This window comes from Mesocricetus auratus, unplaced genomic scaffold (genome assembly GCF_017639785.1).
Source record: "Mesocricetus auratus isolate SY011 unplaced genomic scaffold, BCM_Maur_2.0 Super-Scaffold_100004, whole genome shotgun sequence".
Lineage (NCBI taxonomy): Eukaryota > Metazoa > Chordata > Mammalia > Rodentia > Cricetidae > Mesocricetus > Mesocricetus auratus.
This window is the reverse complement of record NW_024429189.1, coordinates 925,338-952,491: the sequence shown is the minus strand read 5'-3', so window position 1 is coordinate 952,491 and position 27,154 is coordinate 925,338. Positions and strand designations below refer to the sequence as shown.

Here is a 27,154-nt window from a genome sequence, read left to right as displayed (position 1 = left end):
GCTTGCTTTTTTTTTCCTGCTAAGTTATTGTTTATATACTCACTCTCACGCCCTTGTCCATCCTCAGGTGTGAGAGGGCGTGATTTGAAAGCATCTGTGAAGCTTCCGACTCACAGCTCGCTAGCCCCCTCTAGTGCTCGTTTAGTATAAGTACATGCGTATTCTCAGTATCCTCACCTCCCCAGCTCCCCTGGAAAACAGGTGAGGCCCAGGGAGCGCTGTCTCTGGTCCTGAAAAAAAAATCTCAGCCGGCGTCCAAACCAAAGCATAGTGTCATGAACACTGCAGAGTCGCCGCCATCCAGGCCCTTTTTGTTCTTGTTCCCTTTTTAGTTTATGAAGCCCCCCCAGAAGCCCCTCGGAAGGTGGCTGGAGTAACAATGGAAACACTGTGGGCAGTGCTTCTAGACAGAAGGAAGTGCAGAGGAGAGCAGGGACAGAGAGGGTCCAGGAAGACGAGCAAGGACTGAACATCTACCAAGGGTTCAGGAAACTCATGGCCATCAAACATAGTGTCTTAAAACAGAACCTGGGGCCTGGGGAGATAACCAGGGGTCTGGGGATGGTGCCTGACAACAAGCATGACTGTCAGGAGCGATCATTGGTATATAGGACCTCTCATAAATATTGCCCGCCATGGAGGACTCTAAACAAGGATAGCATAATAAAAGCCATCTTCGGGCTGGAGAGATGGCTCAGAGGTTAAGAGCACTGACTGCTTGCTCTTTCCAGAGGTCCTGAGTTCAATTCCCAGCAACCACATGGTGGCTCACAACCATCCGTAAAGATATCTGGTGCCCTCTTCTGATGTGCAAACGTACATGGAGGCAGGATATTGTATTCATAATAAATAAATAAAATCTTTTAAAAAATAAAATAAAAGCCATCTTCATATTCCTGCTGTATTAACGAGAGACTAACACTTAGTTAAGTTTCTATGTCTCTGTGTCTGCTTAACTTCCTGCATAGCACACTTTCAAGGCCTGCGGTCCAGGCTCTCCCACCCTTCTGCCACCTGGTCTGCAGTCCGGACTCCCCCAGTCGTAGACTTACGTCCTAGGAACATATCCTGCCCATCTTCAAGTGACCCTGAATAACAACATTTTGTGGCCTGGTTACTAGGCAATGGCCCCTCCCTTATTGCCCTGCCTTCCTCTGCCCCCATCCCACTACCTCGTTCCCCCATATAAGCTTGTAGGAGATCCTCAGTATACGCAGCTCGATCAGCCCTGCTGTCCTGCTCCCCTTTCTCGTGTCTCTTGTCCCGTCATTCCAGGTTCCCGTGGGCCAGATGTTAGTTGTGCCCTGCTGACCAGGGCACATGACAACATGAGTTCTATCTCCAGCATCTACGGGATAAGCAGAACGTAAAACCAGGTGTGGCGGGAGGCAGAAGCATGTGGATCTCTGTGAATCTGGGGTTATCCAGGGCCACATGGTGAGACCCCCATCTAAAAGCAGAGCATGGTAGTCCATGTAACCCCAGTTCTGGGGAGATGGAGACAGGTGGATCCTGGGGCTCCAGCATCTCCTAACCATTGAGTTCCAGGCCAGTGGGAGAAGCTTTACCTCAAGTAACAAGGTGGGGACTGGCAAGATAATCGGTTACCCTTGTAAAAACCAGGTAAAGTGGCCTCTGCCTGTAACCTCAGCACTGGGAACCAGAGACACAGGCAGATCCCTGATACCAGCCAGTCTGGAGAGATTGGTGAGCTCCAAGTTCAAACAAAGACTGTGTCATAGATCATAAGGTGAGGAGACATGAAGGAAGACATGTGATGCCCATCTCTGGCTTCCATATGCATATGGTTACACATGTGAACACACATGTACACAAACACAGTGTGTATACACACATGGAAATAACAAAAAAAGATACCTGAAGAATTGCAGACAGGGTTGTTCCAGGACTACATAATGAGACCCTGTCTCAAAACAAATAACCAAAAACTGTGTCCAGGATGTTCTGGCATTAACCATGTAGTTCAAGCTTGCCTAGAACTTATGACCATCCTCCTACCTCTTACAAGGACAAGTCACCATATTCTAAGTATTTTTTTAAGATTTATTTACTTATTATATATACACCAGATCTTATTACAGATGGTTGTCAGCCACCATGTGGTTGCTGGGAATTGAACTCAGGACCTCTGGAAGAGCAGTCAGTGCTCTTAACCTCTGAGCCATCTCTCCAGTCCCCCTAAGTTTTTTTGTTTGTTGGTTGGTTGGTTGGTTTTTCAAGACAGGGTTTCTCTGTGTAGCTTTGGAGCCTATCCTGGCATCGCTCTGTAGACCAGGCTAGCCTCAAACTTATAGAGATCCACCTGCCTCTGCCTCCCAAGTGCTGGGATTAAGGGCATGCACCACCAATGCCTGACCATATTCTAACATTTAATATATATGTTTTTCTGTTGACCACAGAACTGTGTTAAAATATATTTGGGGAAATATTTTTTAGCATAAAATTGCCCACAAACAACAGTAACACATTATAAATTTTAAATAAATTAATATTAATAGTCAATGATTAGGATTTTTTGAAATTATCTTCACACTTATTTTTCTAATTATGTGTGGTGGGGGTGTGTGCACACGAATACAGGTCCCTTAGAGATCAGAGGTATTGGATTCCCGAGAGAAGGAGCTAGAGGCGGCTGCGATCTGCATGGTGTGGGTGCTGGGAACCAAATGGATCCTCTGCAAAAGCAGCATTCTCCTTCAGTTGCTGACCCCCCTCCTGTGTCCAGGGATAGAGTTTCACCACATAACTCATATAGTCCGGAACTCAATACATACACTAGGCTATCCTCAAACTCACAGAGATAGCTTGCCCTCTCTTCCTAGAATCAAAGACTTGAGCTCTGGACCAGCAGCCCCCAAATGATGACACAGCTTGGCCTTTAGCTTGAGCTTGTTCCCAACTAGCTCTTATAACTTAAATTAATCTGTTTCTATTAATCTACGTTCTGCCATGGGGTTTTCTACCTCTCCTCCATTCTGTACTTCTGGCTTCTTAAGTGTCTTGCTGGCATCTTCCTCTGCACTTAGATTTATCTCCTGAGTTAGTCTCTCGTCTGGAAGTCCCACCTAACCTCTTTTGCCTAGCTACTGGCCATTCATAACAACACGTCGTTACACAGTGTACAGATATCCTGCAACAAGTATCTTAGTAAGATGGGTAGGGACCGGGAGTTGGTGGCGCACGCCTTTAATCCCAGCACTCGGGAGGCAGAGGCAGGTGGATCTCTGTGAGTTCGAGACCAGCCTGGACTACCAAGTGAGTTCCAGGACAGCCTCCAAAGCCACAGAGAAACCCTGTCTCGAAAAACCAAAAAAAAAAAAAAAAAAAAAAAAAAAGATGGGTAGGGAATAGGGAATACTCTCACTTTCTTTCCATTCACATGGGGAAAGTGCCCATTGTCATTTCCTCTTTCTGTGGAGACAGAAGCCACTGGGATATAGAAAGAGGCTGGGTTTCTGGAATCAGGGTCTTCAGCATGTTTCACACTTACCTATGTGAGCTTGAGAAATATGTCTCAGAGCTGCAGACAGCTGGCTTAAGTCAAGACCCACCAAAGGACAGCCTGCCCATGTCCACAGCCTGCCCACGTCCACAGCCTGCCCACGTCCACAGCCTGCCCATGTCCACAGCCTGCCCATGTCCACAGCCTGCCCATGTCCACAGCCTGCCCATGTTCACAGCCTGCCCACGTCCACAGCCTGCCCACGTCCACAGCCTGCCCACGTCCACAGCCTGCCCACGTCCACAGCCTGCCCATGTCCACAGCCTCCCCATGTCCACAGCCTCCCCATGTCCACAGCCTCCCCATGTCCACAGCCTGCCCATGTCCACAGCCTGCCCATGTCCACAGCCTCCCCATGTCCACAGCCTGCCCATGTCCACAGCCTCCCCATGTCCACAGCCTGCCCATGTCCACAGCCTCCCCATGTCCACAGCCTCCCCATGTCCACAGCCTGCCCATGTCCACAGCCTGCCCATGTCCACAGCCTCCCCATGTCCACAGCCTGCCCATGTCCACAGCCTCCCCATGTCCACAGCCTCCCCATGTCCACAGCCTCCCCATGTCCACAGCCTGCCCACCCCCACTGTCCACCCATTCTTGCAGCAGCACGTGTATCCCTGGGCCACCTGACAAGCTTCATCCAGCTTGGCTGGTATAAGCAGGCCACCTGGCTGTCAGGTGGGAGGTATCTTTTGTGGAATATTATTTTAAGATGTGTCACATTCATTTATGCTGTGGAATATTTGTCTAATGATGCAAAAGATGCATTGCATTCTTTTATGTTGCATTTGTTTAACTCTGTGAAGCTGTGTTACTTTGCCTGTCTAAAACACCTGACTGGTGTAATACAGAGAGGAACAGCCAATAGGGAGGCAGGAGAGAGAAATGGGTGGGGCTGGTGAGAGAATAAATAGAAGAATGAAGGGGAGGAAGATGCCAGGGGCCAGCCACACAGCCGGCTGTGGAGAAAGACTAAAGAAATGTATACAGAATAGAGCAAGGTAAAAGCCCAGAGCAAAAGGTGCATGGGATCATTTAAGAAAAGCTGGCAGCCGGGCGTTGGTGGCACACGCCTTTAATCCCAGCACTTGGGAGGCAGAGGCAGGCGGATCTCTGTGAGTTCGAGGCCAGCCTGGTCTACAAGAGCTAGTTCCAGGACAGCCTCCAAAGCCACAGAGAAACCCTGTCTCGAAAAACCAAAAAAAAAAAAAAAAAAAAAAAAAAAAAGAAAGAAAGAAAAGCTGGCTAGAAATAAGGGAAGGGAAGGCTTACATGCATGAATAAGTCTCCATGCATTTCTTTGGAAGCTGGGCAGCAGGCCTCCTAAGAACAAAGAGAAAAGAAACTACAGCTATCTATCGTTTCTTCTGTTCCTCAGCTGGTACCAAGATGGAGAGCAGGCAGGTAGCTTGGCCCGCCTAGTGTGTCCCTTGGAATGCAGCTGTGGTAGGTGAAGAAGCATCCCAGAGCCATGGCACCAGCCCTGGTTCCTCTCCTTGTATCTCAGTGACTTTGGACAGGTGATGGCATTGCCCTGTGCCTCAGTTTCCCCACATGTAGACTGGGGGTGCTTTTCCTTCTCAGAGTTGCTGAGGAACCAACGACACTTGTGAGTCATGCAGAGGAAGTGACAGATGTGACCATCAGCTCTGACCCTTTCATAAGTCCAGAGAGCCCACTCAGGCCATACCTGTGTGAAAGGGAAGGTTCACTGACTCTGGGTGTTGCTGCAGTTTCTGGAAGGATTTGGAGTAGCATTCTGGAATCACCGAAGCTTAGTCACTGGTACCTGTGACCAGTGAGATCACAAAACACACAGGTCCTGCAAGAGACAGCAGATTACTCCTGAGGTTTGAAAGATGCTCTCTAAAATTTGTGCAGGGAGCCGGGTGTTGGTGGCATACGCCTTTAATCCCAGCCCTCGGGAGGCAGAGGCAGGCGGATCTCTGTGAGTCCAAGGCCAGCCTGGTCTACAGAGCGAGTTCCAGGACAGCCTCTAAAACAATACAGAGAAACCCTGTCTCAAAAAACTAAAAAAAATTAAAAAATAAAAAGATTTGTGCAGGGACATACACTCCCGCTGCAGAAGTGTTAAGAACATGGGGGCTGGGAGACGGCTCTGATGGTGAAGGACTTGAGTCCAGATCCTCTGCACTCACATAAAGTAGCCAGACATTGCTGCATGCCTGCCTCTGTAGCCCCAGTGATGGGGAATGGAGGGGTGAAGACAGACAGATCCTTGGAGCTCACTGGGCAGCTTGTCTAGCCAAACTGATGAGCTTCAGATTCAGTGAGAGACCTTGTCTCAAAATAGAAGGCGGAGGACAAAAAAAGGCAGGGCCCCACCCCCCAAAAAAGAGAAGGTGGCCAGACATGGTCCTTTAATCTCAGGACTTGGGAGGCAGAGGCAAGTGGATCTCAAAATCAGCCTGTTCTACATAGCTAGTTTAAGGTTAACCAGGGCTGTATATTGAGATGTGGTCTCAGAATGTGTGTGTGTGTGTGTGTGTGTGTGTGTGTGTGTGTGTGTGTGTGTGTGTGTGTGTGTGTGTGTAGAGGGCTGATGAAGACACCAAACACTGACCTCTGGCCTCTACACCAACACTCTGATGCATGTGCAGTCCCACGCACGCACACACGTGCACACAAACACACACACACACACACACAGATTTAAGAGGCGGGCTGGCTGGGTCCTCAGCTGTCACACATGAGATTAACACTATGAAGCCCTCCTAGTCCTTTCACCTTCTGCATGAAGGATCGTCGGGGTCTGGCCTGGGTCAGTCCTAAGCTGTAGTAGGGGCCATCTATTTTGGACTGATGTCTCCAGGGCTGTGTTCGGAACCAGCCAAATAGCCCTGGGTCCGACCCTGGAGGGTGGTGTGGATCAGAGAAGTCCCAGCTACCCAATGGGGTTAAGAACCAGACAGAGACATCTTGTCATTTCAGGAGGGCTCTCAGGCCACACTGGAGACACCGGTTTATTCCAGCATCCTGTTGACTTAAATAGCTTTCTAAAAGGGGGTGTACGGGTGGAGGCGTGGGGGTGGAGGTAGGGGTACTGGCAGAAGACATCTATTATCATGTGTATAGGGCTGACTAGGAAACACTTCCTTTAACCCTAGAGATGGTCCTAGAATGCATGTACACAAGCCCTCAGACTTTCTGTAAAGGCACATCTCACCAGCCTTCAGGCATGTCTTACTAACTGCCCCCAGGCGTGTCCCACAGGCTCTCACGAAGGTTGTGGGGCCTAGGTCTATTGTTATACAAACTAGAAGCCATTCTCCACTGTGGCCAGGTCATCGGGAGGCAACCAGCCGACATCTAAAAGACAATAGGAGATTCCAGCTCCTGGAATTGAGCTGAGGCCCACATCATATTCGGCCCCGACAAAGGATACAGCTGGAAGGCATCATGCAATGAGTCTTTCTCTGCACCACCAGCTCCCAAATAATGACACAGAGACTTATTATTAATTAGAAATCGTGGTCTTAGCTGAGGCTTGCCCCACTAGCTCTTATATCTTAAATTAGCCCATTTATTTTAATGGAGATGCTGTCACGTGGCTTCTTACCTCATCTCTCTGTACTGCTTATGCTGCTTCCTCTAGGAAGAAGGTGGAGTCTGGCTGGTGACTCCGCCTTCTTCCCCCGTATCTCTCTGCCCAGAAGTCCTGCCTGTACCTCCTGCCTACCTGCTGGCCGTTCAGCTTTCATTACATCAATCACAACAATACATTCCCACAGTGTACCAATATCCACCCCCCCTCGCAGCACCAGCACCGTCTGGGAAACGCTGAGCAGCAAGCATCCTCACCTGATGCTGAATCTGTGGCTCTCAGGTCTTGGTTACCCTAGCTATTCAGAACCACCCAATCAGACAAGACCTTGACATCTGAACAATTGAGGGCTGTGATGTCCGTCTCACCCATCTGTTCTCCATCTGTGTTCTCCGTGTCCCTGCCCCCCAGGAATCACACCCTGACCCTGGTCCCGGCTCCATCTCCAGACCAACTCTCAAGTCCCTTTCTCTGCCTGCCACTGTTTGTGGCAGTGCTGCTCATACCATCAGCTGTTCCCTCTGGGACATTGTCCCTCCCTTCCACGGACCTGACCCCTGCTAGATCAATATAGGTCCAAAATGACCAGAATGTGACAGACACTGTCTCCTTGCTTGGAGGAAGTGCAACAGGTGACTAAAAGCATGGTGAAGCCTAGCAATTCTGCCTTCATTCTCTCTCTCTCTCTCTCTCTCTCTCTCTCTCTCTCTCTCTCTCTCTCTCTCTCTCTCTCTCTCTCTCTCTCTCTCTCTCTCTCTCGGTTTTGCGAGATACGTTTTTCTCTGTATAACAACCCTGGTGGTCCTGGAACTTACTCTGTAGACCAGGCTGGCCTGGAACTCACAGAGATCCACCTGCCTCTGCCTCCCGAGTGCTGGGGTTAAGGAAGTGTGTCTCCAGGCCAGCACCTCTTGTCTCTTGTCTCCCTCCCTCCCTAGCTCCCTTCCTGAGTGTGTGTGTGTGTGTGTGTGTGTGTGTGTGTGAGTGTGTGTGTGTGTGTGAGTGTGAGTGTGTTGAGACAAGGTCTTTTGTAGCCCAGACTAGCCTCAAATCCACTGTGCACTCAAGGATGGTCTTTAACTCCCAGTCTTTTAACCATTGTCTCCCAATTGCTGAGATTACAGGCAGCTACTGTCAGTTTTTTGTTGTTTGTCTTTTGGGCTTTTGTTGTTTATATTTGTTTGTTTGTTTGTTTTTAGATAGGGTTTCTCTTTGTAGCCGACTGTCCTGGAACTCACTATGTAGGCCAGGCTGGCTTTGAACTCAGCTCTGCTTACCTCTGCCTCCTGGTTGCTGGGACTGAAGACATCTACCACACACCTGACCTTCTGTCAGCCTTTACAGTCTTTTTTTTACTTTTTATTTTAACTACAGTATTGTACTTTACACTACCAAAATGAGCTCCAGGCACCTTCCTAATCCTTCAGTCAGCTTGGATTCGTGGAACAGGACTGGTCAGTCAACATCCACATGACAAGGGACTGACACCAACCGCAAGCATGGGCAAGCCAACACAGCATCCTGTGAGGGTGGTTGTCTCTGAAGGGATGGCTGGAGCTAGCTCCTGAGAACTGACTTGCCCCTTCAAAGAGTATGGACTCCTGTGAGCCATCCTCCAGAACTAGAACTAAGGTAACGATCAACCAGACCACCCTTTGACCAGAAGTGCTTACCAGCTTGTGCTGTCTGTCCCTTGTCCGGATTCCTCCTCTATCTAAACATAAAGTTCATGCCAGTGTCCAGAAGATGGACCTGAGGTCACTACCCCATTATCTGCTCCTCTTCCTAATGTGACACATTGATGAAAACTCTTATCTGCTTTCCACTGTTAATTGTCTCTCTAATTAATTAGTACACTGGCACAGGCCACCAAGACCAGCCTTTAGGAGCCCTGGCAGCCCAGCTTTTGTCTAAACTCCCAGAAATAAGAACAGTCATGATCAGCCGGGCATTGGTGGCGCACGCCTTTAATCCCAGCACTCGGGAGGCAGAGGCAGGCGGATCTCTGTAAGTTCAAGACCAGCCTGGACTACCAAGGGGAGTTCCAGGACAGCCTCCAAAGCCACAGAGAAACCCTGTCTCAAAAAAACCAAAAAAAAAAAAAAAAAAAAAAAGAACAGTCATGATCTGTCATGGGTCGGGAGCCACAGCTGTCCTGTCCCCTGATGTAAGCCTGATACTGCGTATGGTGCTGGGGCTGACACATAGCCAGAGTTTGGGAGATACTTGTTGCAGATTGACTGCCTAAGGAACTCCAAGTTTGGTAAAGCTTGGACTAAGTATACAGGGGCCCTTGTGACAGTCTCTCTCCCCGGTGAATGATCTTTGAGCTGGCTGTGCTATCCCTATTAAAAACCTGTAGCTCCCAACCCTACTCCAGAACACAAGCTAACTTCTTTCAGTGTCTGCAAGCCCTGTATCTTCTAGTCTCTGTCCTCCATCCTCACCTCCCAATATTCTCCATGATGTGTGATATTCTCAGCTCTTCAAACTGACCCTCGACAAACTCTACTCTCTAAACAAACACTTCTTATTTTTTGGTTGGCCAACTCCTTAGGTTTTTGTTTGGATAATACCTTTAATCCCCAGCTTAGGCAAAGGCTTCTCCTGCTCCAGGGTCCCTGGACTTTGATGGCTCAATATTGATCCTTGTCCCCTCCCCTGCCTTACCCACAGCCAGTAAGTCCTGAAAGGCAGGATCAACTCTGTCTGCTGCACTGCTGTCTTCCCAGAAGGCATAGGGAATGCTGCATAGTGAATGTCTGGATTTACTTGTGAAACCCCAGCATGTGTCTCTAAGTGCTCTGTGTCCTAGCACCAAGAAGGCTCAGTAGCTAGTTCAGGAAGGCTAGGGGTGGGCAGATCTGAGAAGTGCTCATCACAGCCCAGGGGAAATGAGACAGGTATGACAATGCTAAGTTTAGGGTTCTGAGAGGTCCTTTAAAAGGCCTTATGAGCCAGTCAGTGGCAGCACACGCCTTTAATCCCAGAATTTGGGAGGCAAAAGCAGGCAGATCTCTGAGTTCAAGGCTGGCCAGGTCTACAGAGGGAGTTCCAGGACAGCCAAAGCTTCACAAAGAAACTGTGTCTCAAAACAAACAAACAAACAAACAAACAAAAGGCCCTGTGAATTTTCAGCGTAGTTCAGTGATACTGTTTGCAGAAGAAGAGGAGGAGGAGGGAGAGGAAGAGGAGGAGGAGGAGAAAGGTCTATAGAGATGGCTTTCTGAGTATAAACCCTTGCTGTGCAGGTAAGAAGACCTGAGTTGGAATTCCCAGCTGTTGTGACATAATCTTTTCGTACACTGTGAAGATTTGTCACTGTGATTGGTTTAATAAAAAGCTGAATGGCCAGTACCTATGTACGATTTCTGGGCAGAGGAGGAAGCAGCATTGGCAATGCAGAGTGAAGGTAACGGAGCAACAGATTAAAGTGCTGGGATTAAAGGCGTGTGACACCAACGCCCGGCTTTTTAATTTTTTTAATTTTTTTTTTTTTTTTGGTTTTACGAGACAGGGTTTCTCTGTATTGTTTTGGAGGCTGTCGGTCCAGCCCGGCCTCGAACTCACAGAGATCCGCCTGCCTCTGCCTCCCGAGTGCTGGGATTAAAGGCGTGCGCCACCAACGCCCGGCTGAAAGAGCTCTTTACAACTGAGCTGTCTCTGGCCCATATATATGGATATATTTTAATTTAGAAAAATAGAAAAAAATTAAGACCTCTTAAAGACAGGTGTCAAGCCGGGCGGTGGTGGTGCCTGCCTTTAATCCTAGTGTTTTGGAGGCAGAGGCAGGTGGATCCCAGTGAGTTCGAGGCTAGGCTGGTCTTCAGAGTGTGTTTCTGGACAGCTAGGGCTACACAGTGAAACCCTGTTTCACCAACTCCCCCCCCAAAAAAAGGAAAGACAGAAAGGAAGAGAGAAAGAGAGAGAAGAAAGAAGGAAAAGAGAAAAGAAAAGAAAAGAGGCATGAAATTCCTTCGAAAGTCCCTAGACGAGTTTCTTGCCACTCACAAGGATGGCGCCTCACTCCTCCCACCCGCTTCCGGCATGGCCGCTCTCTGGGTAGGCGGAAGTGACGCTCCGTATGGGAAGTAGGTCTGCGGCACCGCCGGGGCTGACTCTGAGCGCGGCGGCAGTTCTCTCGGAGGCGCGCGATGGGGCGGGGCAGGACGCTCGGGGGCTCCGCGGTCCTGTGGGCTCTGCTGGCCGCCCGCGTGGCGGCGGCGTTCGAGCCGGTGAGCGTGGGCATCGCCATCGGGGCCGTGTCGGCGCTCACCGGCTACCTGTCCTACTCCGACTTTTACTGCCGCTTCGCCGAGTGCTGCAATGAGGAACGGCCCCTCAACGCGTCGGGTACGCGCCCGCGGGCCGCTCGGGGCGGGCGGGCGGGCGGGCGTGCGTGCGCCGGGAGTTCGGTCCCACCTGCAGCCCGAAGCCGCACTCCTTCGCAGACCTTTCGAGGACCGCTGGGAGAACTGAGCTGAGCGCGGCGGGGCCAGCAGCGCGTGCCCTCGGTGGCTGTCAGGCGTGCGCCTCCGTCCAGAAAGCCCGCCTTCGGCTCTTGCGTTCTTTCCCGGGCCAGCAGGGGTGGCGGGAAAGCCAGCTCGGAGCTCAGCCGCGAAGTGGCTCTTCCCTGGATGAGTGAAGCCGCGTAGCTTCCTTGTGAGACGCCCAAGTGTTGGGGAGAACTGCCGCTTACGGGTCTGACTCGGGATCCTTCAGGTTCGGGCTCTGAAGCTTGGCAGAGCCCCTGCTGCTCAGTCAGTCGCTAAGCTGTGCCTCTCTCTGGCCGGTTCCAGGTGCTTTTTTAACTTGTGTTTTCTTTCTGTCCCGGGCTGGCCTCTGCAGCCCTCAAGCTGGACTTGGAGGAGAAGCTGTTTGGACAGCACCTCGCCACCGAAGTGATTCTCAAGGCACTGACGGGCTTCAGGAACAATAAAAACCCCAAGAAACCACTGACTCTGTCCTTGCACGGCTGGGCTGGCACGGGCAAGAATTTTGTCAGCCAGATCGTGGCTGAAAACCTTCACCCAAAAGGCCTGAAGAGTAACTTTGTTCACCTGTTCGTCTCTACTCTGCACTTCCCTCACGAGCAGCAGATAAAACTGTACCAGGCAAGGAAACCTATTGCTACCTGTTCTCGTGCCTGGGCCGCCTGCTAGGCAGCTCCGGCTTCTGTGTCTCTCCGCCTTGCCATAGCTTCATATGGCCTCTGCTTTGCTTTCTGCTTTCTGTTGTTTGTTGACAATTTCACTATGTAGGTCTGGCAGGCCACAAACTCACAGAGATCCCCCTGCCTCTGCTTCCCGGGTGCTGGGATTAAAGGGTGGGCCTCTCTGCCTAGCCTGTATTTATGTATACTTTTTGAGCTAAGGTCCCATTATGTAGCCCAGGCTGGCCTTGATGTTAGGGATCCTACTGCCTCAGCTTTCGGGGAACCGAGGTTAACAGGCGTCCACCACGTTGCTCATCTTAATGGCACGTGTGTTTGTGTGTGTGTGTGTGTGGGTCTGTGTAGCCCAGGTTGGCACCAAATTAACTATATAGCTGAGGCTGGCCTTGAACTTCTGACTCTCCTACCTTCACCTTCTAGAGTTCTGGGATTATAGGTGTGCCTCAACATGTTCAGCCTTCTCGCTCTTAAAATTGCTATTACAAAATAAATTCAGTGAGGTAGGGGATGGTGTGTACATTAAGAGAAGGAGCCAGCAGCAGGGCAGTGGTGGCGCACGCCTTTAATCCCAGCACTTGGGAGGCAGAGGCAGGTGGATCTCTGTGAGTTCGAGACCAGCCTGGTCTACAGAGTGAGTTCCAGGACAGCCAGGGCTACACATAGAGAAACCTTGTCTCGAAACAAAGAAAAATGATGGAGCCAGCTTGTGTGTGGGAGGTCATAGGTTCAATCCCTGGGCTTGGGTGAGGGAGAAGGAAGGGGACTGGAATGAGGACCGATGGGCAAGAGAGGCAAGGTGACTTGTTCTTACGGCCTGTACTCATCGCCTCCCTCTGTCTCTCAGCCCGTCTTAGGCACCCAAAAAGTGACTCGCCTTCCCAGCAGGGCATAGGGTGTTGGGTAGGGCAGCCCACTAGTTGGCTTGGGCATGGCCTCTTCGAAAGCTCTCCACCTGTGCTGCAGCCTCTGCTTTGCCTGTGTCTTGCTGGGTTCTGAGAGGATTTCCTCTAACCAGTTTTGATTCCCTTGGCTCCTCCCACCCTCCAGTCTTTGTCCTCGTGAGAGCTCTGCACATTGCACGGCTCACTCTGACTTAAGTGACTGCTTACTTGTTGGTGCTGGTCCTTCTAGGAACTGGGAAGAAGGTCATGAAAGTGAGTCTCTGTTGTCTTAACAGTAAGGCAGGGAGGAGTGCCAAAGGGAAGGGACAGCTTTATTATTATTATTATTTTTTTTTTTTTTTTGGTTTTTCGAGACAGGGTTTCTCTGTATTGTTTTGGAGGCTGTCCTGGAACTCGATCGGTAGACCAGGCTGGCCTTGAACTCACAGAGGTCCGCCTGCCTCTGCCTCCCAAGTGCTGGGATTAAAGGCGTGCGCCACCAACGCCCTGCCGGGACAGGTTTATTTTAAGGTTTGCTCGTGCTGAGGAAGTGCTGTTGCCACCAGGCTACAGTCCCCACCACAAAGTAAAATTCATGTTTTCCAAATTTTATTATAGATCCCTTGAATACAGTATTTGCAAGTGTTGTGGCCTCCCCAGGGCATTCTGTCAGCCAGCTCAGCCCGACATGGATGCATTGTGAGGGTCTGAATCCAGTTGTCGTTTCTCTGTGTGCTGGAGTCTCGGTTTCTTTTCCTGTTGCTGTGATACAGTTTCTGGGAAGCAGCAGCTCCGGGTTCTTTCCTTCTTCCTTGTCCGAGGCTGAGCTGCCCAACCAGCTTCTGCCCGACTCTCTACTTCCCGTTTTGTTGCTGAGGGCTGAGGTTACAGACACATGCACAGGCACACCGTGGGCATATATGTGTTGGTCAGCAGATAGTTCTTAGAAGTCCGTTCTCTCCTTCCACCATGTGGGTCCCAGGGATCGAACTCAGATGGCCAGGCTTAGGTCGTTAGTGCCTTTCCACTTGTGACAAAGTTTGGAAATGTCTACCTGTTGTGTGGGGGCTCCTCAAAGCCCAGGGAGCTCTGGAACATCCTCTGAGCTGTGCCTCTCTTTACGGTTGGTCTAGGACCAGCTCCAGAAGTGGATCCGAGGCAACGTGAGCGCGTGTGGCAACTCCGTCTTCATCTTCGACGAGATGGATAAGTTGCATCCTGGGATCATCGATGCAATCAAGCCCTTCCTAGACTACTATGAGCAGGTGGATGGGATTTCCTACCGCAAAGCCATCTTCATCTTCCTCAGGTTAGCCACGATGCTAGAATGAGGCTGTCCTGGCTATCCAGGACAGAACTGCCATCTTGGCAAAGAAAGCCATGGCTCACTTGTCTTCTTACTTCCCAGTGTCTGGCATGGAAACTGGGTTGGGGATGAGCCAGAGTGACCCCTCGGTGAGGCACTCGCTGCTCCTGCCAGCCCCTCTAGACACAGCATTTGCATTCCTTGCAGGCAGACACACTTTGTCCTTATCTGGTAGCATGTTGCAAATAGTCCTGGATTAAAGCTTTGGAGCACTAACTAGCTGGGCGGTGGTGGCGGCGCAGGCTTTTAATCCCGGCACTCGGGAGGCAGAGGCAGGTGGATCTCTGTGAGTTCAAGGCCAGCCTGTGGAGTGAGTTCCAGGACAGCCAAGGCCACACAGAGAAACCCTGTCTCAAAAAACAAAACAAAACAAAAAAGCTCTGGAGCACTAGAAGTGGGGCACCCCCGGAAGCGGGGGTGTCATCTGGTGCTATGGTGATACTTGCTTAGAGGCAAAGGACTCTGAGGGTTGGTGCTAGCATTTGAAAAGGAATGAAGCCTTGGGTAAATGTATTTGGCAAGGAGATGGGGATAACTGAAGTGTGATACCGATCTTTGCATCTCTGGCCAACTCAGTAATGCAGGCGGGGACCTGATAACTAAGACGACCCTGGACTTCTGGCGAGCAGGAAGGAAGAGGGAAGAGATCCAGCTGAAGGACCTGGAGCCCGTGCTGTCCGTGGGTGTCTTCAACAACAAGCACAGTGAGTCCATGTGGAGTGGGGGCACTCCGTGCTCTGCTGGCACTGAGCAGCTTCTCGACAGTGGCTTGCAAAGCCAGCATCGCTCTTGCTTGTGGCTTTGCTGCCATAGGGAGTTTTCTTACGGTATTATGAGTGCATACGTCACTTGACAGAGTCTCCAGGGTAAAGACATGAAGGATGGACCAGGATCAGATGTGGGATGTGGCCAGGTGGCAGTGCTGAGACACCCACTCTCTCGTTCTGCAGGTGGTCTGTGGCACAGTGGGCTGATAGACAGAAACCTCATCGACTACTTTATCCCCTTCCTGCCCTTGGAGTACAGACACGTGAAGATGTGTGTGCGGGCAGAGATGCGGGCTCGGGGGGATGCTGTCGATGAAGACGTCGTCACCAGGGTGGCAGATGAAATGACATTTTTCCCCAAGGATGAGAAGATCTACTCAGACAAGGGCTGCAAGACTGTGCAGTCACGGCTGGATTTCCAGTGAGCTCCTCACCCCACAGGGTGGGAGGATTCGGGGAGCCTCCCGCTCCTCCAGGGCCTTGCCTTGCCGAAGCACTTTGAAGACCCCCTTGGGGTTTGCACATTTGCACCTGTGGACTCTGGGGATGCTGTCAGTGCTGCGTGGCAGCAGCTGAAGACGAATGTGGATCAAGTGCCTAGAAAATCGGAACACAGTGCCAGTGGTGCCCATGCCTCAGATGCCACTAATGGGCTACACACCCTGTTGCAGCCTTGGGGAACCAGACTTTTCTCTCCAGGAGCACCACCTCTGCTTTTTTTTTTTTTTTTTTTTGCCTTGAGCTGGCACTGAGTTTTCAGAAGCAGATGCTGGTGTCTGAGGGGAGCATGTGGGCCTGACCTCGGCTGCACTGTCAGTGAGCAGTAGGGACTGTCTATAAGGTCCTTGTAGCACACAGGGACAGCCTTCGAAGCTATACCTTACCTTAGCTGCTGCTCACAGCCCTGGCTGTGGGATTCTCTCACTCCTACTGTGTATGCGTTGCAGCATGCCTTGGACCATGTCTCGTGAACTGTTAGATTCACCCCAGCCTCATCCCTGGTCATGTCAGAACGGCCATCAGCTGGGCCATCAGCTTTGAAGGAGGTCTGGTTCGTTTGCCTGTTAGACTTGCTCTGAAGGTCAAGCTCAGCTGTACAGCACCAGTCTCATGCACAGGAAGCCTTAGTGCTAGACCAGGACTGGCCTGGCCACACCCCCAGTGTGCACAGACTCCGCCTGCAGGAGGGGCCACACACCAGAGATGCTGCCTTTTTTTTTTTTTTAAGGACACGTTTTTTTTGTTTTTGTTTTTTTTTTGGTTTGTCGAGACAGGGTTTCTCTGTGGCTTTGGAGGCTGTCCTGGAACTAGCTCTTGTAGACCAGGCTGGCCTCCCGAGTGCTGGGATTAAAGGCGTGCGCCACCAACGCCCGGCGAAGGACACGTATATTTTTAAAACACGTTTTTTTTACTTCTAAACGTTAGGTAAAAATATAAGATGCCATGTGTTTTAAAACTTAGGAAGCACCTGGCGGTGGTGGCACACACCTTTAATCCAGCATTTGGGAGGCAGAGACAGGCAGATCTCTGAGTTCTGAGTTCAAGGCCAGCCTGGTCTATAGAGAGTTCCAGGATAGCCAGGGCTACACAGAGAAACCCAGTTTCAAAAGACAAAAACCTAGGAAAGACATAAAATAGACTAAGTATTCTTAATATTCTCAGGTTTATTGTTGCTGGGTGTGGGACACAATGCCCTTTCTCCTAGCAGGAAGATCAGGACTCAGGGTTCCTCTGCTATGTTGTAAATTTGAGGCTAGCCTGAGCTATGTGAAATTCTTAAAAGTTTTTATTGTTAAAATGTGTAGAGTGGAATTATATGGGCACAACTTTAGACCCCACAGTCCTGTTTGCGGTGGGTCCTGGGTGTAACCTCTGGGTGGTGTCTTGAGTGGCAGTCCCGGGCTGTTCTGACTGTAGGAGAGCATGTCTGTGACTCCAGCCTTTAACCATACCGGGCTGTTCTGACGGTAGGAGAGCACGTCTGTGACTCCAGCCTTTAACCATTCTGTCTATCACTACAGTGCAGCTGCAGACATGAGAAGACTGTGCTGTGTTTTTACAGAGTGTGGTAGAATGACTGTTTTTATAACGTGGAGATGCCTTATAGAGAATCTTAGTCTTTTAAAAATGCCCAGGTGAGCTGGGTGTGGTGGTGTATACCTTTAGTCCCAGCACCTGGGAGGCCATGGCAGGACTGCCTCAACTTGGGAGGCCAGCCTAGGCCGAGCTACATACAGAGACCCCGTCTCAAAGCAGAAAGCAGACAAAAGCCTGCCAAGATGAGGAAGTTCCATGCCATATGCTTGGGTTGGAGCCAAGCTACCATTTATAACCTGTTGAGTGCCTGATCAAGAAGAAACAAGCCTTTCTGTTTACAATGATGCAATATGTGGACACGTGTTGGCCACCTTTGGACTGCTGTTACTGATCTGTGACTTGGCAAGGCCTGGGCTGGCCTGTGAGAAGGCATTAACAGAGTTGGATGCAGACTAATAAAACCAGTGTGGTGCGCTGTGAGATGTTACTGTTACTAAATTTTCCCTCATTTGTGTGGTAGCAAACTGAACTCGGAATGAATCCCTTACTTTTCCACACCTGGATGCCCATGTGTGTGGTGTGTCTGCCCAGGTGAGGAGTGGATAATCACATGCACACACATGGAGAGGTCAAAGTTGGGCACCTTCAAATATTCTCTACCTTTCTGAGAGGCTCTGGAGTTCAGAGGTAGGGAGCTGCCAGAGACAGGTTTTTAACTATGCTGCACTACTATGGCTCTGTCTCTGGACAGAACAGTCTAGGTAGGTAAGCCCCCCTCTTCACCATCCCCCTGCTGCTCCCTTTCTTAGCTGAACCCAGCACTGTACCTACTCTGTCACAGCTACAAAGACACGTCTGTGCCCCTCAGGGCTCAGTGCTTGGGCTCCATCTGTAGGTGAGTGATCAGAGATGACTGCTGGGGACCGGGAACCATCGTTGGGAGCCCTCACCAGGCTGGTTGCAGAGGCAGAGTGGTCCTGCCAGCAGCTGACCTAGTTCTTGACTTGTTGGACCTTCAGGCCCTTTTCTCCTTGCTAAACCCAACCCTGCAAGTGCCCTGAATGGCAGCCACACCCACAGGAGCCCTGCCTCTTGGCACAAAACAAGCCCATCTGGAGCTCTGCCTGCTAGGTAGCTGGAGTGGACCTGACAGCCACAATGCCACTAAACTTGTTCCCATGCTCTGAGTACAAGGAAGAGGGTGCATTTGTGATGAGCTGGTCCCCTGCATGGCCCCTGGCTAGGCTGGCTTCAGTCCCCTAGGGCCAGTCCCTTTTTCCCACCTAAGATACCATCCATGCAGCGGATACCCATGGTTGGGCCTCTGTACTAGAAACACTGGTGATGTTATCCTGACAGTTTCAAAAGACACACAAAGCCAACAGCTAAAAGGTTTCTCATAGTATTAAAAACCATTTAAAATAAAGTTGTCACATTTGCAGTAAAACTTAACTTGTTCTGCTTTGAAACAGAAACACCTGAAATTAAAACATAATTTTTAAGAAATCATGAGCCTGGGAATGGGCAGGCTGGGAGGTGTCATCCTCTGGAGGCCCCAGGAAGCTTTGGGTCCCTGTTGTGTCTGTAGTCCCTACAGTACGGCCACCTGCAGGCTCTGAGGAGCAGAAACAGTCCACAAGGCATGAGCCACTTCCTGGAAGAGGAGAGGCCTGACAGTGCGAGCCTCTGCAGCAGGGCTCAGTCGTCCAGGTAGTAGTCCAGCTTGGTGAACACAGTCTTGCAGCCCTTGTCAGAGAAGACTCTCTCCTCCTTGGGGAAGAATGTCATCTCTTCAGCCACCTTGCTTATAATGTCCTCATCTACTTCATAGCCACGGGACTGCATCTCAACTCTGATACACATTTTCAAGTGCTTATACTCCAGGGGCAGGAAGGGGACAAAATAATCAATGAGGTTCCGGTCAATGAGGCTGCTGTGCCAGAAGCCACCTGGGAAAAAGACCAAAAGGTGCCACTCAATGTTCATCTGTCCATTCAGCACAACTACTAGGTGTTTACTGAGGGACAGCCTTTGAGATAGAGCCAGGAGACCACTCCCTACACACTACCCCCATCTCCATACACTGAGGGAGAGAAACAGAAGCTGGAAACTTCCCACACTGTCTTGTGATGCTGCTCTGACAGCAAGGGCAGGGTGATGTAAAGGGACAGACTCCTTGGGGCTGGAGAGATGGATCAGCAGTCAAGAACACTTGTTGCTCCCTGCAGAGGACCTGAGTTGGGTCCCAGTACTCTCTAGGCTGTTCATAACCACATGTAACTCTAGGTCCAGTGGGTGGAGACACAGACACACAAAGCTTTAAAAGGGACACTTCAGTGCTGTGGGTTTGGAAAGGTCTCTCCAGGGTACCTTAGAGATGGGAGGCGGGTTGGAGGTCACATGCACCATACTGTGACTGTGTGCTGGGGTCCAGGCAGTGTGGTGAGAAACCGATGGACAGGTTGGAAGAGGTGCAAAGAAGAGATAAGGGAGGGCTATCCCCAGAGACGGCCTCCACCAGCCAGTCTCCATCTAGGAACTGTAGTCTGTCCTCAGAGCTTCAGCAGCTAGAGCAGCAATTAAAGAATCCACTGCTGCTTCCAGTGCCCAAACCATGCAAAGCATTCTGGAAGCAATGCCTGGAGGTGGTAATGTGTGCAGGGAGGCTGTGCAGCTCAAAGGTGTGGACGCTGACAAGTGTTTCCCTGCAGAAGCCTAACTGCACAGCTCAGTCTCCCAGTACTGAGAACACCTGACTCAGCACCTGCTGGATGCCCCAAAAGCTCATGACATGTCTTCATGTCCTACTTAACTCTAATCTCTGTGTTCTGGCTCCCAGTGCAAGCTGTGCACAGAGCCCAGGGTCTATGTTCTCAGTTCCCAATGGAGCCCTGCACTCTGATCGTACTCAGTGAGGACCTGTGGCCACAGCAAAGAACAAAAGTGACTAGACTATGGAGCAGCCATCAGGGTGACTGCTGTCTTGCAGGCCTACCCTGTGGCCAGGTGTACACGGAGCCCTGGGGATTGTAGCTGGGGGCATCTGGCCTGGCTGGGGAGGAGACCCTAACCATAGCCTGAATGACGTGCACCCAACCACCTGACCCACCAAGTGCTCAGCAGAACCAGTAGACCTCAGATGGTTTGAGTCTGGACAACATGCAAGTATAAACATCCATATGCTGCCATCTCTGATGTGTGTCCTCCCAGCCAGGGTGTCTCAAGCACATGCAACCTCTGCCAAGGCTGCTCTTCTGTCCGCCCAGCACCGTCAGTACTCCACTACCCAGCCAGGTGCCTGACTGTCTCTTACCCCATCTACAGCCCTGCAGGGCCCTCTCCACCTTCAACACACAGTTCTGATGTATTGCTGCCACATCACTCTGGAGTTCCTGCAGGGGGCCCTCTCCACCTTCGACACACAGTCACATCACTCTGGAGTTCCTGCAGGGGGCCCTCTCCACCTTCGACACACAGTCACATCACTCTGGATTTCCCGTTGTGTGCAGTCATCCTTTTTTAGCATGAAGAGACTTTTTGTTTTTTGAGACAGGGTTTCTCTGTATTGTTTTGGAGGCTGTCGGTCCAGCCTGGCCTCGAACTCAGAGATCCGCCTGCCTCTGCCTCCCGAGTGCTGGGATTAAAGGCGAGCGCCACCACCGCCCGGCATGAAGAGACTTTTCAACATGTAACAAAATGTTCAACTTTCCTCAGCAGTATTCCATTTGTACAGGAATAACACAACACTTTGACTAGTCACCTAGCTGCCTGTGTGGTGCTGACAAGCTCTACACTGACCCCCAGTGTCCTCTGTAAAGAATGGGACAACAGGCATCTATCTACAAAGGAATGGGCAGACAAGCGTCTGGTACAGCGGGAAGGCCCAGCCATGGTTGGGCAGAGTCCTAGGGTACTGCAAAGGGGGAGTCCTAACCTAGTTACCTCTTGCCCTGCAGTCATACAGTGGCCTTCTCCCGGCTTAGCTACCTGCTTTTTCCTCTACAAGAAACGCAGAGCAAACCCTGTCTCAACAACTGACCAGTGGTGCAGCCCAACTTCAGCATTTATAAACTCTCCTGTGGCTCGTTAACAGATTTCCCTCGGGAATTCGGCTGGCTTGGGGAAGCATTGAGACTACGGCAGATACAGTTCCTAGATGGATAGAACTGTGGTGTAGGACTCGCGGGCTGGACTCCTGAAGGACGGCCACACTTACTGTTCTTGTTATTGAAGACCGACACGGCCAGGGCATGCTCCATGTCTCTAAGCTTGATTTCTTCCCTCTGCTTCCCACTTTTCCAGAAATCCAAAGCCACATCTGTGATCCTCTCTGCCCCGGCGTTGCTGAAGAAACAGCTGCGGTCAGGAAGGGCTGCCCTTCTCCCCAAAGCCCCCCGGTCCAGGCGCAAGGGTGGCCCGCCATGCCCCAGCCTCACCTGAGGAAGATGAAGATGGCCTTCTGATAGGAGACCTCGTCTACCACGTCATAATAGTCTAGGAAAGGCTTGATGGCGTCAATAAGGCCTGCGTGCATCTTGTCCATCTCGTCAAAGATGAAGATGGACCGAGCACAGGCACTCACGTTGCCTCGAATCCACATCTGTAGCTGGTCCTGAAGGACAACAGGGCCCACTCAGAGCTATAGCAGGAGCAATTCTGTCAGCTTTAGGTTTGTTTTTGTGCAGCTCTACTCAGAGCTTCACTAGTGCTAAGAAAGCCCTCGGTCAGCCACACCCAGGCGCTCGGAACAACTTTGCCTCCCAAGGCCATTGGCTGCACTTCTGGAGCACTGTGCTGTGAGCAACACCCCCCACACCCCCCTTTCCCTCACCTTCGTGTATGGGCAGCATCATACCCATGCCTCAGGTGAGGACACTGAGGTATAGAGTGCTTCAGCAGCCTAAGACAATATAACTAAGCTGGGGCAAACTGGGATCTCAATCCAGCCCTGCCTATGCCAAAGCTCTGGATTTGTGGCGATACATCGCGCCCACACTGATGCCACGTCAGCCAGGCTCTGCCCTCACAACGGCAATGTCACATATATCCTGTGACGTAGTCACTCGGTAGGCGGCAGAAGCCCACTGTCATCTCATCCTTCCTCCACAGTCCAGCTCAGAGAAGCGCTGATGCACAGGCAGGGAAACTGCACAGGGCTCCCTTAGGGAGTCTGAACTCGAACACTCAGCTTCCTGGGAGGGTGGATTAGACTTCTAAATAAACCTGCCTGGCCAGGAGCACACCGTAACAACATATCTGGAGCCAGGCAGTGGTGGCACACACCTTTGATCCCAGCACTCAGGAGGCACGGGCAGGCAGATCTCTGTGTGAGTTCCAGGACAGCCTCCAAAGCTTCAGAAAAACCTTGTCTTTAAAAAAAAAAAAAAAAAACCTACAAGTTCACATCTGGAGATGGGCTTAGTGACGTGCATCTGTGACCCAGTGGAGACAGAGCAAGAGTTCCAGGCCAGGGGTGGGAGGAAAGCTTACTGAGTAAAGTGCCTGCTTACAAGCACCCCGGTGAGGAAGGCAGGCGTGGCTGTATGTGCTTCAAACCACAGTGCTGAGGAGGCGAGGACAGGATTACTGGGCCTCGCCTAGTTGGCAGCGCCAGGTCTCAATGAAAAACCCTGTCTCAAAAAAAGTTAACAGATCCTGATGAACACCACTAGAGACAGATCTATGGCCCCATGCACACAAGCACACAAAATTTTAGAACACAAAAATTAAAATAATAAAAGAGTTCAAGGGGGCTGGAGAGATGGCTCAGAGGTTAAGAGTGCTGACTGCTCTTCCTGGGGTCCCAAGTTCAACTCCCAGCAACCACATGGTGGCTCACAACCACCTATAATGAGATCTGGTGCCCTCTGCTGGCCAGCAGGCATACATGCAGGCAGAACACTGTATACATAATAAATCTTAAAAAAAAAAAAAGTTCAGGGTCAGCCCAGGCTACAACAATGAGCACATGAACAGCTGTCTCAAAAAACAAAAACAAACAAACAAAAAAAACTAACCTTATTTGTATTTGGTGTTTTGGTGGAGGCAGATGCCAAAAAATGATACCAGGGTCTCACTCATGCTAGGCCAGTTACATACTAAGCCACCAAGGTGAGACACAGATTTCTTTAAGCATTTTCCTCAGAAAATTGAGCCAAAACTCTACACGATCTATAGGCATTTCCCCCCTCCTCCTGAGGTGAGGAGGGAAATCAGCTATACATTTTTCTAAAGAACACACTAGCGGTTACATTGTGCACATGCTTGGGGTTGTCCCCTCGCTCCTTGTGACCATGGTTACAGTGTTCCATTTGTATCCAATGTAAGCAGCAAATCTGCAGGTGTGGACCATCTTCCCCTTAGAGCAGTGGGTCTCAACCCCTTTGGGACCAAATGATCCTTTCACAGGTTCTTGTATCCATATCTGGCATATCAGATATTTACATTATGATTCATAACAGTAGCAAAATTAGTTATGAAGTAGCAAGGAAGTAATCTTATGGTTGGGGGTCACAGCATTAGGAAGGTTGAGACCCACTGCCTTAGAGGAACCTTCAGAGACCCAGAGTGGCCTGCTAACACCACGAGACAAGTGACCATTCACATTGTGAGCCCAGCAGACAGGGTTTGTCCAGTCTCCTACAGGCCATGTGCAGGGCACCACAGCAAAACACCATTCTAAGTACTGCTCACTGGACATTTTAAACCACCTCCCAAATGCTACTGAGGCGATGCTATTGGGCCTCTATTTTTTTCTTTCTCTATTTGCCCTCTCCTTGCCTGTTTTCAAACCGAGGCTCACTGTGTAGCCCAGACTAGCCTCAAACAGATGATCCTCCTGCCTCAGCCTGCTAGGAATACAGGTGTGTAGAAAACACCCAGCTGATCACAGGCAGAGATTAAATACCTAGCCAGGTGGTGGTGGTGCACACCTTTATTCCCAGCACTCAGGAGGCAGAGGCAGGTGGATCTCTGTGAGTTCGAGGTCAGCCGGGTCTACAAAGTGAGTTCCAGGACAGCCAGGACTACACAAAGAAACCCCTGGGGTGGAGGTGGGGGTTCTAATGTTTAACAGAAAGCAGGGGGTGAGGGGGTATGGAGGTGTGGGGGTGTACTTTACACAAGTGAGGCCAAAGCACCGTTAGTGTAAGAGTGTGCTTCTCAGGTGAGCTGGGGCGGGGGAGAGTTAGGACCTGAATTCAGGTGTGGGCTCTTAACTAGAGTTAAACTCCAAAAGCAGGTTGCAACAGCCAGGTCAAAGCAAACTTACACCTCCGTGTTTCCTTTTCACGCTATGGATGGGACCTGAAGACCCTGAAGTTGGATTGGATTACGTCCCCACTTGTCCACAGTCAACCGATACTGAGCCTAGAGGTCACCCTTAAAACTCTGGTGGCCTCATTGCTCTCCGGATCGCAAACCCTCTGTAAGTTACAATTCACCATCACTCCCGCTGCGGCAGCAGCGTGGGCAGAAGCGCTCTACCCTGAGCTATTCCCAGCCCTTGATATTTCCTTTGGAACACGATCACGATCTGCACTGCGTAGACTATCCTCAACTGTAGTTCCTCCAGCTTCTCGCTCTGCCTCCAGAATAGCTGACATAACCATTGCCAGCTATGGCCACGCCTTTTAAAGAGAAACTGACATATAAAGAGCCATACCGAGGCTCACTTACTGACGTGGAATTCCCACATCCCGTCTCACAACAGAGAAGCCCCAAACCCGCGTCATCCACGAAGGCGGCCAATTAATGGTCTTGCCTTATACAGGGTGACGTTGGAGGCGTGGGGGAAGTGCAGCGTGGCCACAAACAGGTGCACATAGTCACTGTTGAGTCCACCCTCGTAAATATTCTCTGCGATGATCTTGCTGGCGAAGTTCTTGCCCGTGCCTGTCCACCCGTGCAGGGAGAGGGTCAGGGGCTTCTTGGGCTTCGGGTTGCTTAGGAAACCAGACACGGCGTTTAAGATGACTTTCTTTGCAAGATGCTGTCCAAAGAGCTTGTCATCCAGATCCTTCTGCAGCGCTGGGAATGGAAAGACCACTCTGGTCAGGGGAGGAGTAGGTAAAATGAAGCCCCATTTCCAGGCTGTCAGAGCCGCGAGCCTAGTCTGGAGAGCTCTGAAGGACCCTGGTGCCGCGAACCCTGCCCTTCCTAAGGCCTGAGCTTGGGGGTGTTCCCCAGAGCCAAGCGGAAGGAAGAGACGCGGTGAGGCCGCCCCGGTGAGCTCCGCGCAGGGCTGACACCCTACCCCCGGCCCGGCAACTCATTTCTCAGGCCTCGGACCAAAGTCTAGCTTGGCCGCGGCACCATCCCCCCCGCCGCAGCACCCCTGCCTCCTGGCCCCGTCCCTGGTGCCCGCCTACCCTCCCGGCTGAGACTCCGCTTCTGGCCGCAACACTCGGCAAAGAGGCAGTAGAGGCGCGGGTAGGAGATGTAGCCGGTGAGTACGCCGGCCAGGGCCAGGCCCAGGCTGATGGGCTCCACCGCTCGAACCGCGCTCGGCGCCAGCAGCAGCAGGGCCAGTGAGGCCCGGCCCAGCTTCATGCCCGGACCCGCGCCGCTTGCGCGTCCCAGCGCCCGCCGTACCCCGCGCACCGCCCAACGCGCGTTTCCGGTTCCTGCCTGCGGGGCCGCCCTCTTTGTCTCGGGCAGGCCGTCCTCTAACGCTAGCGGCTGCCATCTTTGTTAAGGGTACAGCCCTTCCTGCTTCTGAGCATTGAGGTTATAGGAATCAGGTGGATCTGCTTCCTCCACCCTCATCAAATAACAGAATATCTTAGGACAGTTTTTACTAAGATACCTAAGATGACGCAGGTATCTACAAGCACGAGGTGCACATAAACTCATGTGGGCATACATATAATGCAAAAATGAATGAGAAATGTGAGAATAATATAATGAGTTCCTATATGACACCCCGGGCCCCACCTCTGGTTCCCTATTATTAAAATCTGACATTTGGTCAAGGTGCTGTGGGTGGTGTGCGCCTTTAATCCCAGCACTCAAGAAGCTGAGGTAGGTGATCTGTAACGAGTTTCAGGCCAGCCGAAGATACAAAGTGGATCCTGTCTCAAAAAAAAAAAAAAGCAAAAAACAAAAACAAAAACTGACATTTGAATGCTGGGTATTTTGGCACACAACTTTAATCCCAACACTCTGGGAGGCAGATGTAGGTGGATCTCTTGTGAGATGGAGTCACCCTGGCCTACACTGCAAATTCTAGGGGCAGCCAGGGCTACACAGTGAGACCCTTTCCTCAAAAGAAATAAAAATTTGACATCGTATATTATACCTTCACCCTGAAAATCCTTGTAGATTGCCCCTCTACTGGAATTTGAGGGTTTTCTCATCATTAGACTAGGGTCCGGGGTTCTGGAAGGGGACTGCCAACGTAAAGGGCTATTTCCACCTCATCCTATACAGGGTCACATTGTCAGCATGGCTTGATTGCCAACACTGAACTTAGCTGAGACAGTTCTAATTTGCTTTCAATTACTATGGTAAACACCATGACCAAAAGCCACTTATGGAAGGAGAGGGTTTATTTCATCTTACAGGTACAGTCCAACATTAAGGGACGCCAAGGCAGGACTCAAGGTAGGAACCTGAGCGTCTAAAATGAAGAGACCACGGAACAATGCTTACTAGCTTCTTCCCTCTGGCTTGCTCAGCTACCTTTCGTAGGCAGACTTTTTTCTGTCCTGCAAGCCAGTTCCCAAATAACCACATGGAGACTTACTAAGAAAGTCAATAGGGTGTTTCTAATTAGCTCTTAGAACTTAAATTAACCCATTCCTATTAATTTGTGTGCTGCCACGTGGCTCGTGGTTTGTTAC

At 50.9% G+C, this 27,154-nt stretch overlaps 2 protein-coding genes and 1 long non-coding RNA gene across 3 annotated transcripts; 1 reads left to right on the top strand and 2 right to left on the bottom strand.

The window, feature by feature from the left end:
- Positions 1–806: 806 nt before the first annotated feature.
- On the bottom strand, positions 807–11,195 carry LOC121140303. Its single transcript, XR_005877074.1, has 3 exons — positions 11,100–11,195; positions 5,214–5,345; positions 807–1,348 (listed from the first exon to the last, which is right to left on the bottom strand). It is a non-coding gene; the product is annotated as an uncharacterized LOC121140303 (long non-coding RNA).
- Positions 11,189–17,792, top strand: Tor1b (torsin family 1 member B). The gene is made up of 5 exons (XM_040745030.1): positions 11,189–11,441; positions 11,937–12,202; positions 14,276–14,451; positions 15,085–15,212; positions 15,459–17,792. The coding sequence occupies exons 1-5, from the start codon at positions 11,243–11,245 to the stop codon at positions 15,698–15,700; spliced, it is 1,011 nt and encodes a 336-aa protein (XP_040600964.1). The 5' UTR covers positions 11,189–11,242; the 3' UTR covers positions 15,701–17,792.
- A 906-nt stretch (positions 17,793–18,698) lies between these two features.
- Tor1a (torsin family 1 member A) lies at positions 18,699–25,917 on the bottom strand. Its single transcript, XM_005085499.4, has 5 exons — positions 25,682–25,917; positions 25,075–25,340; positions 21,749–21,924; positions 21,529–21,656; positions 18,699–19,261 (listed from the first exon to the last, which is right to left on the bottom strand). The coding sequence occupies exons 1-5, from the start codon at positions 25,860–25,862 to the stop codon at positions 19,011–19,013; spliced, it is 1,002 nt and encodes a 333-aa protein (XP_005085556.1). The 5' UTR covers positions 25,863–25,917; the 3' UTR covers positions 18,699–19,010.
- Between the last annotated feature and the right edge of the window lie 1,237 nt (positions 25,918–27,154).